The following is a 20,947-nucleotide window of genomic DNA, read 5'->3' as shown; positions in this document are numbered from 1 at the left end:
TAAAGCAGTAGTGTAGATCCTGCAGTGCACTTCAATACTGCTTTAAAGCATTAGTGTGGCTCCTGCCTTTTATATACCGTTTTCAGACCCATCCCACATAATCAAAACTGCTTTTAATTAGCAAATTTATTTTGTGGCTTCATTTGATAAAGATAGGGAAATTAAATGGTTTAAAAGCTGTTGAACTATTTTTCACACAGCCTTCATCAAGATCCAGATTCCATTTCCAGCTGCCTTAACAGGTTGATTTCAGTATAATTTACACAGCTGGACGAGACTGCGGGTGGCCGGATATGTGTTAGGTAGGTGGCCGCTAACCACAGGGTGAATTAGTATGCGTTGGATAGGAAACTTACAGGGCTTTTTGCCCAAAGTGCTGAAACAACGATCATTCTGAAATGTTCATCTGTTCCCCCACCCCCACCCCAAGACGGCATTTAAGGTTTGTTATTAATTTGTGGATGGTTCCTTTTGGATCCCCAGATAGAATTGCATGATACAGGACAATATAAGCACAATGGTGAGCTTGCTAAGAAACCACATCTGATGTACGGTCATTTTAAAAAATTGTTAAATTATGCTACCATTGGCAAAACACTATCCACAAGCAGGAGATAGTGTCAATATTTACAGTGTCTGCTAACTAGGATACCTAAAGGAAATGGAATTTTGTAATGACATGCCAACCAGGTCTGCATTTCTATTCCTAGCTGTTTCTGAGGAAGTTATTGTTTGAAACTAAAATGGAAGGCGTTTGGATAGGTTGGATAATTTTAGAAAGAACTTAATGTCCTACTGACCTACTACAGCTGTGTCTGCCTTATTCTCCCTGCAGTTTGAAGTGATGCACCAACATCACCCCAATCTTTTCCAGTGCTGTTAGCACTTTGTCTTGACTTCTCCTTTGGAGCCAGAACATTAGGGATAAAGTTCTGCTTGGTTTTGAAATTACACTGTAAGTGTAATTGTCATTGTTGTCATACTTCTGCAAGATGCTATTCTACCTCAATTGTTCCGTATGATCCATCAAGGTGATGTTGCTTCCCGTCAAAGTTCTTGACACATTGGACCAATTCAGATGCTTACCTGAAAAAGATCGTCTTGCAGTGGTTGTGGAGTGGGTTCACATGTAATGTGTGAAGTGGGCATTCCACATAGACAGTTATACAATCACTGGGTGAATTGCAGATCTCCCTCTCTTTTCTTAAGCATCAGCATGACTTGCCTGAGTTGCACATCACATTATGAGCATGTCAGGGGTGTATAAGCCTGCTCTTCCTCTGTGGGGAACACAATTTTCTTTTTGGATAAATGCTTGAACTAGGCCAACAAGATACCCTGTGATATTATTTCTCAGGGTGAATAGAATTTGATCAGTTGCATTGGTTACAGTGATAAACCTGCTAGGTTTTTGGGCTCTTTCATTTCATAGTATATTTTGTATGTTGTTATTTCAAAGAATAATATCCAGCTATATTCAAGATTTTTCCCTGCTGTGTGGGCGTATTTTATTGGAGACCACCCACTGTTTAATGATCCCAACACAGAACTAGAGATATCCATTGTATTTCTTCCTACTTTGGGAAAATTGCTATCCTTGAAAGCACTTCTGAATCTATTGCTTTCCAGACTGTCAGAAAAAATGCTTTGCCAAGTCTTTGATGTATCTCATTCTACCATCCCTCAAGCTCATGCTTTGGAGCTGACTATCAGGCTTTGAGTAAATTCATCTTTATAAATGTAATGCAAACCAGAGGAGGATGGATTAGCCAGCTTCGTAGATGAGTAGTAAAGTTGGATTGTTAAAAGCATCTTGACTATTTGTATTGCAAAGTCTATTGTAAGTGGACATATATGCATGCATAACAAAAGATAATAGCTTTAGTACTTATTTTTCAGATGCTGAGCCATGAACCACAAAATATTATTTTAATGTTTTATTTGCTACTATTTGGTTTTAGGCGCAATACATTATCTTTTAGATACAATTATGGGGATAATATTTGGGGATAATAATATGGAGATAATAATACTGACTACTTTACAGGGTTGCTGAAAATAATATATGTGCAAATAATATATATTATTATTTAGAGTATTTTGAATACTCTAAATAATAATACTCTAAGTTGTTATTATTACTGTTTTTGCTCTCATCAATGTACGTGGCATTTTATTTATTTATTGCATTTTTATACTGCCCATTAGCCAAGGCTCTCTGGGCAGTGCACAACTAAAACCATAGAATACCACAAGATAAATTTAAAATGTTAAAAGTTTAAAAAGGCAATATAAAACGAGCTACGTTAGAATCCAGGTAAAGCCTGTGTGAAAAGGTATGTTTTCAGGAGGCGTTTAAAAGATGGACCACACAATGAAGCGTTTTCCCAAAGGTTACAGAGAAGGCCTGCCATCAAGGTTCTTCATGGCGACATTCTGTTCATTTTCGGCTATTGGGCGGTATAAAAATGCAATAAATAATTAAAGAATAAATAAATGACCAGCAGGACCTCCTCTAAAGATCATAGCTGTCGTCTGGGTGTATATAAGGGAAGGCGGTCTGCTAGGTATGCTGGTCCCAAGTTGTTTAGGGCTTTGTAAGATAACAACATAACCTTGTATAACCTTTGAAAAGTACAAGAGGACAGCAGCTTACAATATAACATCAGACACATGATAGACAAGAGAACTGAGGGAAGGAGAATGGAGGCAGGGGAAGCAAGAAGGATAAGCATTTATTTCAGTTACATGTACTTATGTGAAGTTCAGCATGGATGAGGACTAAGGGCTTGTGCTGAAGGTTCACAAAATCATGAAGGATTTAGAGGAAGGATTTAAGGAACAGAGAAAGGAATCCGTTTCAGGCATAAAGGGCAGCAAGGGGGAAAGGGAAGAATGATTTGAATGAGTAGAAGGCTTTTGGATGATTGGGAATGGTGGACCTGGAGGAAGGAAAGATGTGGCCAATAATGTATTAGGTTAGAAGACCAGAGAGATAAGAGGGACAAGAACTTAAAAAACAAACAGACTTTTGATTGACTTCTTTTTGGTCATCTGTTTGGAAGGCTCAAGGTAGATGGCAATTAGCAAGCACAATAAAATATGTAAATAAAGATATGTAATAATGTCTGAATAAATACTGTTTTAACTTGCCTCCAGAAGGTATATAGTAGGTAGGGGCTTTTATGGACCTGTAGAGAGAAGAAATGCCGAGGTGGGAAGTTGTCCAGCTACTGTATTCTTGGAACAGAGGTGGGCAACTTGTGGTCCCCCAGATGTTCTGGCCCACAACTCTCATAAACCCTAGTGAGCATAGATAAAGTTGCCCATCCCTATCCTAGAAGATAGTAATTGGACAATGAGTAGCTGTGCCCCATCTTTGCAGTTTCTTCCTTCCATGGGCCCATTATGTTACTTAAAAAAATTAAGAGATTTTGTAGAGAATTCCCATTTTCTGAATGAGAGCACTAGTTGTTCAAGAACTCTTGCACCTAAAAGAGGTAACATTATGTGATCTGGAAAAAGCAAAAACACACACACACCTGATAACTTCCTTTCTTAACTTTTTCTGATCCTTGACAGAATAGGGGTGCAAATAGGCTCTGGAACTCCCTTCCTAAGGAGGCCTGTCTCATGTGCTTATTAATGAGCTTCTGAAAGCTGGTAAAGACCTTTCTTTTTAGGAAGATGTCTAGTATGTAATTTTACTATTTCTGCTATTTTAATTTGACTTTATTTATTTTTAATATTTGAAATAGTTGGATTGCTTTTGTGTTGTTTTCAGCTTCCATTTCCATCTTTAATTGTTACAAGATAGACCTTTGGCACTATCCAACACTGCCTGTGCACTTCCACTGATTAAGTTGCACCAATGGTTGTAATATCATTGGTGCAACAGGAAGCTAGTGCTTCCTAGAGCAACCTTGGAAAAGAGCCAAAGCTCTCGTTTCCAGAATGGGACGGGTCAGCGGAGCTACCTTTTGTAAGCTTTGCTGATCTGTTCTGTTATTTTCTGGAAACAAGTGTTTGGCTCATTTTCAATTGCTTTAAGAAGTACTAGCTTTCCATTATGCCAGCAAGGGGTCTCGCTGGTACATGGGACCCTTGTTTTATGGCATCTGGAAATCAACAGAGCTAAGGTGGGGTCTAATTTTTTTATAATAAATAAAAATTCAGTTCAGCAGTAACTCCCTATTTGAATACTGATAAGAATTTGTTCATCTAAAGGAGTTGTACAGCTGAGCACACTTTGTGGCCACTATAAGACAGCAAAATTATTTAATTTATTATGATTTTATTTTTTTTAGCATAGCTGTCTCTATCTGAAAAAAGGATGAAACCATGAAAGAGAGAGGGGACTCAGCAACATTTTTATTTTCTACTGAAAAATAATTTAATCCTAAATACTTTTATGTGGAAGTCTCATTGGTTTTTATTGCAGAAGAGGTGTTAGGGACTAGGTGTTTAAAGTGTTTACAGGTTAAGCACATTTAGAACATGTACATAGCCAAATGTCTAGTGACAAATGCTTATATGGAGTTGTTTATATGGATCCATTGTAAAACTAACACTAGTTGTATTCCTTTTCAGACATTAATGAATGCCAGTTGCAAGGGGTATGCCCTAATGGTGAGTGTTTGAATACCATGGGCAGCTATAGGTGTACCTGCAAAATGGGATTTGTGCCAGACCCTACTTTTTCCAGATGCATCCGTAAGTAACAGAAACAATCAATGACTATCCATTGTTTATTATACATTTTTGTGTTTTCCTTTTGCAGAGTGTAATGGATGGAAGTTAATCCCTGTTGGTCAAAATGTTCTTGTGATGGTTCTTCTAATTGTGAGAATTTTTAATTCACCGTTTAACACTATATTTTATGATCTAATGAGAAGCTGCCATTTTCAATCAGGATTGTGTAACAAATGATTCAGGAAGCTTATTTCCTAAAATACATAACAAGAAATAAACTTATTTCAATGTATATACTGGCACAGCATCTGCAGAAAAGCTACAATGTTCCTTCCTGCTTATCAGTGATTGTGCAAAATATTTTTTCCTCTCCTTTTACTTAACTGGATTAGCTGACAGTTTTTCAACAGGTTCTGGTTAAAGGAAATAAGGGCCCATCTATTGAACTATGGTGTGATACCTCATGTATTACAAACTCTTACGTTCCTCACTCTCTTCTTTGCCAAGAATTGCACACCCACATATTCAAGAAGACACATTTTTTTCCTAGCTCAGCTACTCATATGTAGTGGGTATCAGTGGTGATAGTGGTATGGCCAATATTTTAGATGGTCCTGCTGCTGGGAATATGGCCAATGCTGCCATTTACAGCACAAATCCAAGCACATTTACTCAGAAGTAAATCCCAAGATTTTCAATTGAGTTTACTTGTAGGTAAGTATGCACAGAACTGCAAATATCTATTCAGGTGAGAAAGAGAAGGCTCATCACTTGTTGAGCTACATGGAACATTACAGGTATGCTGTCCAAAGAAGCATCCAAGAAAGTCACAACTTGAATCCCAGTTTGGATGGCGCTAAAGGATATTTAGCTTAATTATTAATTTGGCCTTTTTTGTTTAAGGAAATGCTGCATTTCCCAAGAATTGTTATCTTCCATCATTAACAGTGCCTTTAGTATATCTGTTAATGCTATCCAATCCTATATACTAATAATATGTACTCATTTTCTGAGAGTGGATCCTTCTGTAGCCAAATGGAACTCCAAGGTTTGCAGAAGTACAAATAAACTTCAGGAGGGGGAAATGTCAGCTAAAAGATTCCTAAATGTTGTATTTTTCTCCATGTGCTCGGTCTCAACTCACCTCAGGCATGTACTTGCATGGATGAATATCAAATGTGAACTGAGTGAACACTGATCAGCAGTATTTCCATGATTGCAGTGGTCCTTTTTCCATCTGCTATGATCATGGAAATTGCTGTTAGCCGTGTCTCTGATCATTCAGTTCCTGTATTATTTTGGCAATGCAAACACACTCGTGGGGATGGTTGGGACCTCTTTTGTGAATAAAAATAGTAGGGAGTGGATTGTCTCTCACTTGAAACTGGGAAGGCAGAGACTAGAGTATGAAACCTATTCCCAAGTAAGAATCAGTTTACTAATAAGTGGACTAAGTAGCAATTTACTATAGAAGCTTAGCTACCGTATGTGCAAACATTTGTCTGAATAATACCTGCAAAGACAATCAGATATTTTTCTTTGCAAGTGATGTGTAAGGCTGCTGCCCTCTGGCTTCCAAAATCAATAGAACAATAGACAATAGATAGTCTGCAATAATAGATAGTCTGTATCTATTGTCTGTAACAATAGATAGTCTGTAATAGCATACTAAAATGTGGTGGACTCATTGATGAATGGATTAACCTTTCTCTATATGTTACTGAGGAATGAATTTTCATATTAGTGAACCCCTCGTTTGTAAAGGTTGTCCAACAAAAGAATTACTGATGATGATAGGATGCCACCACAGGCTTCTAAGATTCTAAGCCCTATTGCCAAGGAATCCTCCCTTCAGCACTGCTCAAGAAAAAAAATATATATGAGGAAGGTATTTGTGGGTTTTGTGGTTTGTTGAAACCTGACTTGCTGTTGTGTCCATGCCCATCTCTGCAAACAAACCATGATTTGTTAACCAACTACAAACCATAAAGAGAAAGCCATGGCTTGTTAGTTTACAATGTCTGGATTGTTTAAATGATGGCTTATCATGAGGTCTGAACTCAGAACTGTGGCCTATCTCTGGCCTGTTGGCATTGCTCTCCATCCTGAAACAGAGGTACCCAGCAAGAGCAGCTTGAAAATGTGAAGGGTGTCAAAATTGTTGGGAGAGAAACAAAACAGAAATATGGAAAACAAGCTGTAGTTTGTTTGTTTCTCTGCAAGACAATTCATGGCTAAAGCAACAAACCAAGGCTATCATAAAACATGGCTTAGTGTTACATGCAAATGCAAACAACATAACAAAGTCTTGTGAATATCGTAAGAAAATCCATGAAGGAAAATGCAATAAATAAAATAAATAAATAAATAAATTGCCATTTTAAAACAGTGCAATCAAACGTCCAAATATATAAAGTTTATTTGAAAAATAGAAGAGAAAAAAGGGAAAATAACGTTTTTATAGCGCCACTTCACCATTTCTGGCATTGTGGCACTTTACAATAACTTACAAAACAATTTTCATTAAAAACCTTCAACCCACATTCAAATTTAAACCACCCCTCCCCCAAACTCCCCCAAACATGTTACTTCCCTGAGTGGAATCCTGAGTTTCAGAGTATATGCAAAGTTATGAGAGCGGATGGCCTGAGATAACACATTTTGGCATCATATTTAGATGTTGCAAGGAACAGCCAGTCAGAAAGTAAAGTCCCACATATTTATGGGAATCTGGGATTAGTACAAGCCATCTTTTTAGTGGAGACAGACTTTTACCTGGTGTAAAAATAAGCTCCATTTTTTATATCAGTGGTCTAACTAGTTAATCCCAAAAATATGTGAGGCTAGATCCACCCCCCTAATGACTATGAACTTCTTTGTCAAAAGTATTGGCAGGTTCCAATGGGGAACAACATTGTGAAAAAGATTAACTTTTGGATGTATATTCAGTTACAAAAAAAGATGTAGGCTTATTCAACCTTCCCGATGGAATTTCCCAAACCCCATATGCTCTAGATGGCTCAGTTGAGCTAGATCAGTTTGTCACATCATATTTTCTCCCATATTATTGCATAGTTAAGAGTATGTCCCTCTTTAGAGTGCCAAAATATGAGCTTATCATTACTTAGGGTTCATCTACACCAAGCAGGATATTCCACTATGAAAGCGGTATATAAGAGGCAGTAGCCACACTACTGCTTTATAACGATATTGAAGTGCACTGACAACTGTTGAGGCCCATTGACACATGCTGTATACCATTTTCATACACTATATCCTGCTTGGTGTGGCTCCTGCCTTTTATATACCGCTTTCATACCACTTTCATAGTGGAATATCCTGCTTGGTGTAGATGAGCCCTTAGTTTCAAGCCAGTTAGAAGATTTACAGCCCAATCCTACACATAACTACTCGGAAGTAAGTCCCACTGAATACAGTGGGGCTTACTCCCAGGTACATGAATACAGGATTGCAGCTGCAGAAGAATCAAGATAAGTATAAACGAACCTATTTGATCATATCATTTTACTCCATCGCCTGACTTCCATATTCACCTTTTGTTTACTCTTAGAACCATTTAAGTCTTGTTTCAGCCTAGATGATAAACCAAGGGTGGCCACAGTTTTTAATCCTGATACCCAGATCCTCAAATAGCACCATATGGCACCATACAGACAGACCTTCCTTGTTTCATCCTAGTGAGAAAACAGTTCTAAAATCTCTTGACACCCTGTAGATTGTAATATAATCTTCTTTTTCCAGATTCCCTTGTTCCCAAGGCAAAGAATGGGGAGAGAATAGCCAGGTTTTGTGTGTGCATGTGTACACATACATTTCTTAATTCTGTTCTTTGGTTCACTTAAAATTATCCCAGAAACTGCACTTAAGTGTTCAAATGCCTCAAGTGATTCATAGTTGGGCAACTCCTGTTATAAATTGTTCCAAGCTGAAATTGTATCTTCCTATGTTTATGTCTGTATGGCAACTAGGTGGTGGGGAGCTTATACTGTTTTAAGCCTTTTTTCCTGCAGAACAATAATGATGTTTAATGATAATAAAAACAGCAATAATAATTACATGTTAAAATTATTTTATGTCTGAGAAATCTCAAAGAAGCAAAACTGTGTTGTTTCTAGGTTTGATTACTGCCTGTGGAATTTTAAAAGAATGGTGAAGGTCTTTTATTTATCAGATGGAAGAAGGGAGTTATCAACCGTTTCTTTAGCATTCTGAATAATTACATAATGAATAACATAAGGGTGAAATCCACCAACCGCTGCTGCTGTGCAACTTCCATTCATTTAAATGGGGCATGTGCAGATTGGTTCCTATTGACTTGATCAATACTGAAATTTTGGCTGGCTATTTAAAGAGCAAAACAGAAACCTCATCATAAGTCATTAAAAGGTCTTGAGATCTAGGCTAGAATGAATAGCTTTATCTTTTAAAATTCAAAACATGACAGGTCTGCACAACTTGTGACCCACCAAGTTGAATGCAGCCCATGAGGTGTGTTTTGTGCTTTGTCAGGTTCTTGGCAACCTTCTTGTTTTTCCAACTCCCAGTAGGCAGGAAAAACAGGTTTATTGATAGCTGCCATACATGGTTTGAGGACTACGTCCAGACTGAAAGACACAAGTCGTGCCAGCCTGACATATGCCATTCTCATGTCTGGTTTGACATTCCTGCCAGCCAACCATAGCCTCAAGCGTCTTTGTCCTCCTTTTGCCATAATCAAAACTTCTTGATCTTCCAAGAAGACTTTTTTTAAGTAACAGCAGCAGATATATTCTAACCTCGTGTTATTTTCATGCGACGTCTTGATAAAAAAATACTACTGATTCTGGTGACCAAAGGAATTTAGAATTTCAGTAGACTATTTCATCACATGAACTTGAGAAGAGTCACAGAGAAGGCGCATTGGAAAGGGAAGAGTGATAACATTGCCAGTTGATATATTTTTGGATGTGCTTAGATCCATTCAAGTAGCTTTTTTCACTGTAGATGTCTGGCTTTATTGACTAGTCATGACCATAAAGAATACAATTGCCTCAATGACTCAAAATGACCTTGCATATCAACGCAAAGGGGCCATTTTACAGTCCCATATGACATAGCATCATAGTTTGAGTTTTGGGAGTGACCTGTGTTATCTGTCAATGTTCTGTATTTTTGCTGTTCACCTGCTTTAAGCTTCTGCTTCAGTGCTTCTGCATGGGAAGGAAGGCTATCTTCTAATTCTGTGTTGTTGGAGCATGGCAGCATCTAATTTGAACACTGGCTTTTATTCCTAAACAATATGCCCTTATTTACTTTTGTGTTGCATTAGTTTGACTTCAAACATGATTTGTGATAAATGAGAAGTAGTTTTGTCCTGAGACATCGGCATCTTTGTCTCTCTAATGGTTTTTTTTTAAAATCTGGTGGTGGAACTCCTATGGTGTGTCTCTGTTTTGTTTCTCATGTAAACTCTAGCGTCCTCCTTCCCTTTTTGCTGCAGCTGATAATCCCATGGTCGCTGAAGAGAAAGGGCCCTGCTACCGGTTTGTCAGTGCAGGAAAGCAGTGTATGCACCCTCTCTCTGTTCAGCTCAGCAAGCAGCTCTGCTGTTGCAGTGTTGGCAAGGCCTGGGGCCCCCACTGTGAGAAATGTCCCCTTCCAGGAACAGGTAAGAGGTTCCCAGAAAAAAGCATATACTTGCACTGGCACACAATACGCTACATGTAGCATAACCTAATGTACCCATCGTAGTTCCTTCATATAGTGCTATGTCGATTGTATCAATCCGTACTAAAAACAGCTTAAACATAGACAAGGTTTGCAGTGAACCACTTCCAAATTAAGATCTGCTCCCCAGTGAGTGATGTGTCTTAATGCATAGTTCACATCACATGGATATGAATAAACTAAAAGGGGTATGCAAGGGGGGTTGTTAACACTGAAATTTGTGTTTGCACTTGAAAATGGCTCTTTCAAAATGTCCAGGTTTTACTAATCAAGACCATACTTAAGACATGTGGACCATTTGAAAACTTACTATGTATGTGATCCAAATCCTTGGAAAGGTGGGCAAGGTTAGATCTCATGCACTTAATTTTGGGTCAGGGTCTTGATGTCATCTTAAAGAATGGGTGATAGGATGCTAAATGGGCTGCGAGACTATTAAAGAGTTCTAAAATATGAATTGAAATTAAAGGAGAGAACTTATTTAGTACCATCTAAATATGAGTTCAATTCTATATGCAAATACTAAAGTGTCCAAGCGGCTTGAAGGGGCAATTTTGAGAGGGTTAAAATGCTTGTTAGGTAAAGCTTAAGCTCCCTTCCTACCAGTCCTCCCTCTGTTTCCAACTGCTGTATTTTGGAAAATTGGGGGCGGGGAGGTCAAGCTACACAGAAAGTTTAAGATGTACTTTGGCCCTAGGTCCCTTATCAAAGGTGAAGGAATTAATAAGAGCAAACCCTGCAAAATCTACGTATGATCTTTTGACGAATGAAATGTAATGCAGAATTGTTAGACTAGGGCAGGATCTACACTACTGCTTATAACAGTTTATAATGTTTATGACAACTGTTCATTACTTATACCGTTTTCATATCGTTTTTAAAGTGTTATATCCTGCTTGGTGTAGATCGGGCCCTAGTGTTACTTTACATGATACTACTACTTTATTCTCTAGAACATGAAGTAGTAATAAATTCTAGTCTTTTGCACTACTTTGAGGACATCAAAATGCAGATGATCACTCTTTTCACTGTACTGTAAAACAATCCACTGGATCAGTTTTCCATTACCCTAAACTGTGATTTAGCATTAGGTGAACAAGTCTTGGGCTCGAAGACTCTCCTCACTTTGGTGTGGCTACAAGGAGGAGATGAGAAGCATCCACCTCCTGTTTTAAATTAACTTATTTTCCACATTACTTCTGAACTCTGGTTATTTAAAATAAAGTTAGTAAACAACCATATTTTATAAATTCACATTCATAAATAACAGTTTGATCTTGGCTTGATTGAGCGAGCCATATTTAAATCAGGACTAGGCAATCTGGTACCTTCCGGATATTTTGGACTACAACTCCATATATTTATTTATATTTATTTATTTATTTAAGGATTTTTATGCCACCATTCAGCCAAAAAAGGCTCTCATGGCGGCTTACAAAAGTATTTCTTGACATATATCCCTGACCATTGGCCATGCTGGCTGGAGATTATAGGTTTTGGAATCTAAAGTATCTAGAGGGCATCAGGCTGCCTACTCTTCCTTTAAATTAACTAGAATTCTCCCAAGTTTGGATGTAATAAGGAATTCTGGTTCATTTAAAAGCTTAGGACTTGTTCATTTAAAGCTAAGCCAACGCTTAGCATTAAGTCCAAAAATTGAGATTCCATAATACAATTTTGGTATCATAACATATTTAAAAAATGTGTGAAGTGGGTTAATTTCAAATCAGATCTTTTTCTAAGAGAAACAAATTGAGCCCCCAAATAGCTTATGCAATAATGTTCTCATGTATTCTGTGATTTGGGTTAACCATGGAACAGTTAACAATTGTAGAAATGTTCTTGATGTCAAGAGATTTTCTTCATTATATTTTCCAGTGTGTCAAACATATTGCACTTTTAGACTCTTAAAAGGAATGTTTTCCCATCCCAAATCTAGCTGCTTTTAAGGAAATCTGCCCTGGTGGAATGGGCTATACGGTTTCTGGCTCTCACAGAAACAAGCTATATCATCACCCTGCAGTTAGAGTTCAGCCACCTGTCATTGGCAAGACCCAGATTACTCAACATGTTGCTAAAGGTACTTCTCCTCCACCTCTCCCAGCAAAGGAAGAGCCAGTGGAGGCACTGACCATCTCACAGAAAAGTGAGCCCGAGGTGGCTGTGCGAGAAGGTGAGAGTGGATAAGGATCTCATGATGTAGCATAGTGTGTCTCTAAATGTGTGCATGTGTTTTCTTTTCCTGTGTACATTCTTACCATGTAAAGTGCTTCTATAAACCATGGGATTTTTAAAAGGGTGGCCCAAGAAGTAATTGATTGCATTATTTGTTATAGGAATTGGTTTCAGAATGTAAGACTTGATTGCTGGGTAAAGAATCCAGCCCTCAGGGTAAAGAACTGGACCAGTTGACTAGCTGCCTGCAAGCCACATAATTATGTGAATCTCTTCTCAAATTCAGGTGTTTACGAGGGGTTAAATATTAGTTTGAAGCCATGTTTATGACCCATACTGAAAGAGAATCCTGTTGGGTTCATATTAAATATTTAGAATCTTTTAATTTTGGGGTGGGGAAACAAAACTTATCACCATCTCACTTCTTACACAAAGCATTTCTAAATGTTGATTTCATCATTTTATGTCTCAGTTTTTGCATGATTTCCGCGTATGCCTCTAAAATCAGCTGCTTCAAAATGTCCTGTTTTAACATGCTTAACATCAACGCAACAGCAAAGAAAAGCGAAAGGCTTGCCGCATGTGCAAAAACAAATGCATTGCCAACACGCTATTGGTGAACAGAACATAGGCAGGTATATACAGATGGCTGTGTCAAGTGTTGTGGTTATTTGCATTCCAACCTATTTTTCTTCTTGAGTAGCCAATATATGCTTGTGTACGGGAAGTGTCTGTGGGTGAACATTGAAAGAGTATGATATAGAAAAAACAGCTAAAGTCAGTTTGGTATCTTGGAGCACCGCATCCATTGAACTGATTTAAAAACTCTGAATATGCATTTTACTCCATAATGTATTGTTTCAAATTGGAATTTCATAGTTGAACATGATAGTTTTGAAGGGCTGAGTCATCCTGTTTAATTAGGGTGATACATTTTAATGCTCAATTAATTTTCAAAATATGAGTTCTGTTCTTCCTAAATTGAGTTCTGCAAGACCCTTTCAGCTTTTGAAGATAGACTCTCAGCTTTCTTAGCATCTCAAATGGATCCTAATCCAGTAACATAAGTAGGGTGGGGAGCTTTATTTATGGCTGTATAGGTATGTGTGTGTTAGACCTGCTGAAATTAATGTGGCTTTTCCATCCATAACTTTTATATTTTACTTGGTTCACAGACTAAATCATTACTTTCAGTTTGAGCTGTTCATGTTCTGATCCTACATTAATTTCAACTGACAGCATTTATTTTCAAATCAGTCATTTTGAGTGAAGATCAGGGTTTTTTTTAACGTAATAAACATTCGAAAAGAAATATAGGCTGAAATGCTTCTTGAATGTCTTAAAGAGTTTCTTTGTTTAAGAGTTATGGTTTTATGTCATGGGAATAGGGCAGGTTTGGAAACTACAGGATGCTAGGCCTAAAGGTAAGGTATCTTTAAGAGGAGGATATTGAGCCTTTCTACATGAGGAATTTATTGTGCACTCATGATTCCTCACTCATGGTAGTTTGCAGGTGTTTTACACAATGTCATCATTCCCCAGGGCCTCTCCTGTTGTTTGCAACCGTTTTAGCACACTTACATTTTTAATGAGGAAAGAGTGGCCTATCCCTGAATGGTTGGCATTAAACCTTTGTATATTTATGCAATTCTGCTATACCACAGTGCCAACTAGTGGCTGTAATGGAACTTATAGAAAGATGGAGAAAGAAACACCTCAGGAAAAAATGTGTAAAGGAACAGACCTTAATCCCACAAAGAATGGGGAAGCAAAAGCCTTGATAAAGTGGTGGGTTAAAGGCCTTGTGTAGAAAAGCCCATTGTCAAGGCTAATTCACATGACCACTTCCAGATATTACAACTGGCCTCACTACCAAGCTGTTGTCTCATTGATTCATCTGGCTGATGTTGAGCTCCAACCAATATGTATGGAAATGAATACCTCTTTATGAGTTGAAGTTCAGTCTAGTCATGTGATTGAAGTTATCCCATGACTAAGGCTGGTTTATTGCCATATGAACTGACTTCTAGTGCAGGAAGCAGTTCCTTGTGTGAAAATCTATGAAAGATGTTACTTGTCCATTCTGCTAATGTACCTTTTAAGGTCAGGTAAAGATAATAATACCACTATGTAATGATAAACCAAAACCAAACACAATTGTACTGGGGAGGGGTTGTATAACACAGCGGGCCAGGGATTAATTCAGACTTCTTAAGGTGATCAGTGTCCTCTGTAGATACTTTACACCCCCAAGAATCTTTAAAAGATGAGAGATGTTAAGAGGTGGTTGTCATGCTAAAAAAGAAGAAGAAAAGTTTTGCAACTGAAAGTTGTAGATTTTGTTAAACTTAAAATTTGATTCTTAGCTGAAATAGAAGAATAGGTTTACATAATTTTTATAATTATATGAGTAAATCAAGGCTGCAGTGCGTAATTGGTCAGTCAGTTAGATTAATCTAGGGGGTGGCAGACTTCAGGCTGATCATATATATTTTTCTTTCCTCTAAAAACCCTTAGGTCCACCAGTTCTAGCCATTTGCAAAGCAGTGGCTTGGGAGGGGGTGCTATAATTTAGAATGAAAGAACAGGGGTGTTACAGCACATGCTCAGCCCAGGAAATGTATTTCCAATAACAGAACTAGCTAAGTCCTTTAACACAAAACTCCACATTTGCTTTTACTCCAATCTTCCTACATTTCAGCAAGCCAAATTGATGGAGGGAAACCTTAAAATTGTTGATATTATTAAAAAATTGAGAATCAGAACCCTTTATTTATTTATTTATTTATTCATTTATTACATTTTTATACCATCCAATAGCCGAAGCTCTCTGGGCAGTTCACAAAAATTAAAATCATGAAGAGCATAAAAACAACCTTGCTTATCTTGTACAATATCTACCTTCTTCCTGTTCCTGAATTAACCAGATTAAGGTGCAATCCTGTGTATGTTTAGGCAGGAAAAAAGTCTATCAACTCACAGCTATGGCATGCCAGAAATTGTAGGATTTTTTTTCTGTCTAAACATCCTAGGATTGTACCCATAAAAACCTTTAATAAACTAAGGGTGCAATCCTATGCATGTTTAGATAGAAAAATGTCCTACAACTCCCAGCATTCCCCAGCCAACATGCACTCTAATAAGGTGATTTATCAGACAGCTCTATGTATGTGTATGTGTATGCATGTATGCACATATACATACATGCACATATATGAAACTTTTTTAAAAAGAAAAACTTGATGGCAAGCATACTCATTCCCCTTTGCTCTCACAGAAGAGGGAATGCTTCTTCTGAACGTTTCTTGCTTCAGAAATATTGTTTTTACCGATATGCAAATTGTGTAAAAACCCTTTTGCAACAAATGATTAGTGAGTGTGTTTAAAACCTAGCGACCATGATTGGGAATAGTTCACTTGACACACTAAGTCATGCTTTATACGACATGCTAAGTGACCAAGTTATCATGTAAAACATTTCAGATGTTTTAATGGATTTAGAGAAAACTGAAAGAAAAGTAGATTTTGCTCTACATACTAAAGGCAATAAATACCTGGATTACTTAGGACCAAACTAGACAAAATGCTATTCACGAAGTTAACAATTATGTGAATGGCTTTTCAAAAGTAAATAGGTACAGGGGTCCTGATCTGTACTGGAACCCTGGAGAAGTGTTAAGTGGCTTTCACACACACACACACACACACATATTCCTAATCCAGTTTGGAAGCTCCATACTGTATATTGAAAAGAAAACTCCCATTCATATAATTTAAAGATTATGTGACTGCAGGGAGAGGGGCAACGTAATTTGGCCCTTAGATCACAAATTGTTATTCCTTGCTTCAAGAGATGCAGAGCAGCAAATGAAGGAAAATAAATTTCTGTTTTCACCACATCTCCCTGAACCATGTAATTTCATAAATGACTTGTTGGCCCAGTTAAAAATGTTATTTAACTTGCTACATATTTCTTATTCAGATTAATGCATTTCAATATTAAAACTTTCTATTAGACGAGAATTATATCAAACGTCTTGGGCTTGCTCTGTAGCTCATTTCAACGTTTTATCAATGAAGGATCTTAACAAAATTTAAAGCGTGAATTAAAAAAAAACCATGCTGTATTTCTGCCTGATTCTTCATTAAATAGAAGGGGACGACATGTTCTTTTTGTCATTTGCTTAGTTATTCTGTACACTTACATTTTCTCAATAAACGATGAGTTGCCAGGACATATCCTTGGCTGATTCAAGGTTGTTCCATTGAATTCAGTAATCTTTCATGAATTTACAGTACTTAACACTTTCAATATATAGCCCAAGGAATTGGAGGCCCAAATTCTGAAGTTAAATCTTTTTGACTGTGCATCCTATGCTCTCTTGCCTCTTTCACCTTCTTTATTTCTCAAGTATGCAAAAATCAATGTATAACAAGCTCTACAAGAACATGTTATCCCAAAATTCAGAGATCCACTGAAAACATGTTTTGTGGTCATTGCTATAATTTCCAACAGCATTGACCTCTAATGGAACTGGAAATTCTTATTTCATTCTGTTTTCACATAACTCCAAGTCCACTGCCAATTTACTTTAAACTATTTATTCTCAATACCATAAATTCTGTGTTTTGATACATCAAGCTCTTTGCAATCCTTATTTCTCCTCACAATAATCTTGTGAGGCAGGCTGTTGTATTCTCTTTCTAATGAAGGATCCAAAAGTGAGACAGTGTGTGAGTGGAGATTTAATCCAGTTATGGGCCACAACTCTGATTGAAGATCAGACTAAGCTTTTTTTAGGATAGTGAAGCAGAATTTACATCTTATTATAACTCTGTGGTTTAATACCATAGGGACAGTACTCCAATAAATTTAGAATACCAATAAATTTAGAATGCCAAAAAAGTGACTTATGTTTTTGTATACTTCTCCTTTCCATAGTAGTTAATTCCTTTTCTTTTCTTTCTTTCTGGTTTTAGTGGGAACTGCAGCCCCAGATCAGGTAACATAAACTGCATACAGTTTTGCATATATGTAAAACCAAAATCAGCTCAAGATTTTTGGGATTTACATGAAATGGTGGGAGGAATTTAGGCCTTAGCTAGACCTACCTGATAGTCTGTGACGGAGGAGGGAATCTTGCATTGGGATTAACTCCTCCGTTTACATGTGAGATACGATGACTTCAGGAAGAGAGGCATCGCGCCTGCCATTTTTTATTTTTAAAGGAAGAGGAGCACATGAACGCTTGTGCACTAAAGGTAGGTGCTTTTTTAAAACATAATTTCATTTCCCTGCTCCCACCACCCTACCCCTGATGGGCGCAGCGCTCCAGAGGAGCTCTGAGCCCCGTGCGCGGCTCCCGGCTCCGTGGCAATGGGCCACACGTTCCACGGTCTTGGGCTCAGCCCCAGACAACAGAAAAAATGGGCCCAAAGTGGAGGGCTCTATCCCAGGGCAAGGGAGGGATCATCTCTCCCTGATCCCAGGATCCCCTGTGTGTCATGTGGACGCACAGGGGCGATCCCGGGGTTCGCCCTGTGATAAAGCCTGGTCTAGCTAAGGCCTTAGTTTCTTTTTGAGGCTATAGTAATTGAAACTCACTGGTTAATATCCATACTGGTGAGTATACCCTGTCATTCAATCTTTTTTCATATACAAAAATTATTTGTATCAAAGAAAAAATGTTTTCACTTTTTGGTGGCTCCAGTTCAATATTCCTATTCAGCACAGCTCTTCCACATATGTAACAACTAAATTCAACTGGTTAAAATAAACAACCTCATTTAAGTGAAAAGTTAAAATATAATGTTAGGACAATATAAGAACAAAAGAGCAAGAAGATGGAAAAATAAGAAGTCCCTATCCTCTCAATGGCCATCAGGTCGTAAAAGTTGTATAAATAATTCATAAATCAGACAGTACGTTTTAAGCTTCATGAATTCTAATATAAAAGAAATGTTGAAAAGTATGCCGTTTTATTTTCACAGTAGTCTTAATTCCTTTTACATCTTCATCATCATAGGGCAAGTTAAGGTTGTGGATGGAAGGAATTGTTCTGTTTTGCACTTCTTTACTTTTGCCATAGCAACTCCTAAGAACATAAAAAAGTCCTGCCGATTCAGGTAGTAGAGCAATCTGTTCCAATACAGGCCAGGCAGATGATACTGAGAAGGCCATAAGCAGATCATGAAGGCCACAGCAGGGATGGGTGAATGTCGCTTCTGGTTTCTGTGTTTCTCATTTGTTTAAAAAAAATTAAGTGAATTTGTGATTTTTTTTATGTTTACATGAAAATTTGTACACATTTCTCCTAATATACACATTCTTATACAAATTTCCGCCTACTATACAAAATTGTTGCAAGCTGTTTTCCCTAATGCAATGCAGTTTTGTATGGAACAGCCAGACACTGGCTGTTTGATCTTTCGATCCCTTTCCTAATAATCACTAAAATGATTGCTTTAGGCCTAATTTATATTTGTATTATAATGTTGGTATCATAAATTGCCTGAATATATTGTTGACAGGCGTATAAAATATTTTAAAATAAATAAATAAAAATAATATAATATACAATTCTCATTTTGTGTTACCTCTGCCCTCTGAGTTGAGGCTTTCAGTGAGGTCTCCACCATTTCTTAATTCTGCACTTAATTGAGTTTTTGCTAGCTAACATAATTTTTTAATTGGGTTATGCAGATGTAATGTTCCTGATCTTGTAACTATGGAGGCGTGTACATTCCCTTTTTCTACAGATTTCCTTTTCCCTTACTTTTTTGGGGATGTAATCATAATAGACTAACATAAACCATGATTAGTTGGGGGTTTGCAATCCATCATATCTGGTTTAGAGTTGACCATGATTAACATAAACATTGGTGCACACAACTGTACACCCAAAGGAAAGTAAGATGAGAATTCATTTGCACACACTTCCATCTCTGAATTATGGTATGAAGATGGGGAACATTATGTATCCACCAGACATGCTTTGTTGGTCCCTGATTGGCCACGGTGTGAACAGAGTGCTGGACTAACGGGCCCTCAGTCTGATCCAACATGGAACTTCTTATGTTCTTATGTATTTAAATGAAATATATTGTCTTACCCTGGAAGTGGGTATTGGCTATATTTTACCATACCTATTTTCCATGTTTTGCTCATCTAAACTTAGTATTGACTGTATGTTCACAGTCTCTAAACTCTTATGTTAAAGAATGCTAACCTATATATTTCTTTACTAGACTGACATAAACCTTCCCTCATCCACCCTCCACATTAACACAAGCAGCGAAGTCCCAGCAAATCACAGGCATGCCAGGAAGCCAAATGGTGTGTGACTACGCTTGGCAATTTTGGCACTAGTCAGTCATGACAAGACTCCAGCATAATACAACACTTTTGTGAGTCACAGTCTTTAAAAAGGCCCATGTACGAATCCATTAAAATGTTTCCCAAGCAGCTTTACGGGTTGTATATATCTGTTTAATCATTACATTTGTATTCCCTTCAGCTATACATTTATTAAAATGATCAACAATATTAAAAATATTACATAACATATACATAAAACTCACCATTAAAAGATTTGCCAAGATTTTTGCATGATTTTAATAAGAAAATTAGGTCACTAGCATGTCATTAATAAAGGAAAACAGATGCAGGAGGAAATGTTACTTGTTTTAATAAATAGCAGGCATAATTTTAAACAATTTAATTTAATTTATAGCCCATCATATAACAGTCTCTAAGAGTGAATATTGTTGTATAAATTGTAAGATGCAATAAATGAGTGTGTGCACATATGCATTTTACAAGCTTTCAGAGGTCTTTTTAGTACAAAGGTATTCTCTCCGTGTAATTACACTGCCAACCATAATAATAAAAATAAAGTATAAAAACTACATCATACCTTTTTGTTCCCCCAAAGGCACAAACTATGCAAGAGGAGAGGCAAAATTTGTAAGCCCATGGTAGAGTCTACATGAAGGAAGCTAAGAATGGGATATATCTCCATCAGCGACATTACTTGTTACAGTAGTGTTGCGAAAAGGCCATCTTATGGAGGTTGTTTCCACTTGCCTTTACATTTTAAAGACAACATAAATAGCCAAAACAGACATTACTTTAAAGTCTTAGCTAGCAGCTATGTTCTTTTTCATTTTTACTTCAGTGTATGTGTAGAGCTCCTGTTCCGGATTGGGACCCTAGCATGGAGGTAGGGTATTTTAATCCTCCTGCTATGGGCCTGATCCATACCAGGCTCCCTGTGCTTGCAATTTATATTGCAAAATAGGTGGTTGATGCATTTTGTTTCCACTGCCCCCTCGGGCCTCCCCAAACAGCCCC

At 37.4% G+C, this 20,947-nt stretch overlaps 1 protein-coding gene across 5 annotated transcripts in view; it reads left to right on the top strand.

Annotated features, from left to right (window-relative positions):
- The window catches only part of LTBP1 (latent transforming growth factor beta binding protein 1), a 210,737-nt gene that overhangs the window by 120,761 nt on the left and 69,029 nt on the right, over nt 1-20,947 (top strand). For 2 of the 5 annotated variants that reach the window (XM_063124236.1, XM_063124235.1), the window contains exons 10-12: nt 4,591-4,713; nt 10,193-10,360; nt 12,359-12,592. In XM_063124236.1, the coding sequence (XP_062980306.1) occupies nt 4,591-4,713; nt 10,193-10,360; nt 12,359-12,592 (525 nt within the window). Of the gene's footprint in view, nt 1-4,590; nt 4,714-10,192; nt 10,361-12,358; nt 12,593-17,574; nt 17,598-20,947 lie in introns of all 5 variants that reach the window. The other 3 variants (XM_063124238.1, XM_063124237.1, XM_063124239.1) reach the window with 2 other exon arrangements.

Source organism: Elgaria multicarinata, chromosome 4, assembly GCF_023053635.1.
Source record: "Elgaria multicarinata webbii isolate HBS135686 ecotype San Diego chromosome 4, rElgMul1.1.pri, whole genome shotgun sequence".
NCBI classification, from domain to species: Eukaryota; Metazoa; Chordata; class Lepidosauria; order Squamata; family Anguidae; genus Elgaria; species Elgaria multicarinata.
Note: the sequence above shows the minus strand (reverse complement) of the source record. Positions and strands in the feature narration are given on the sequence as shown.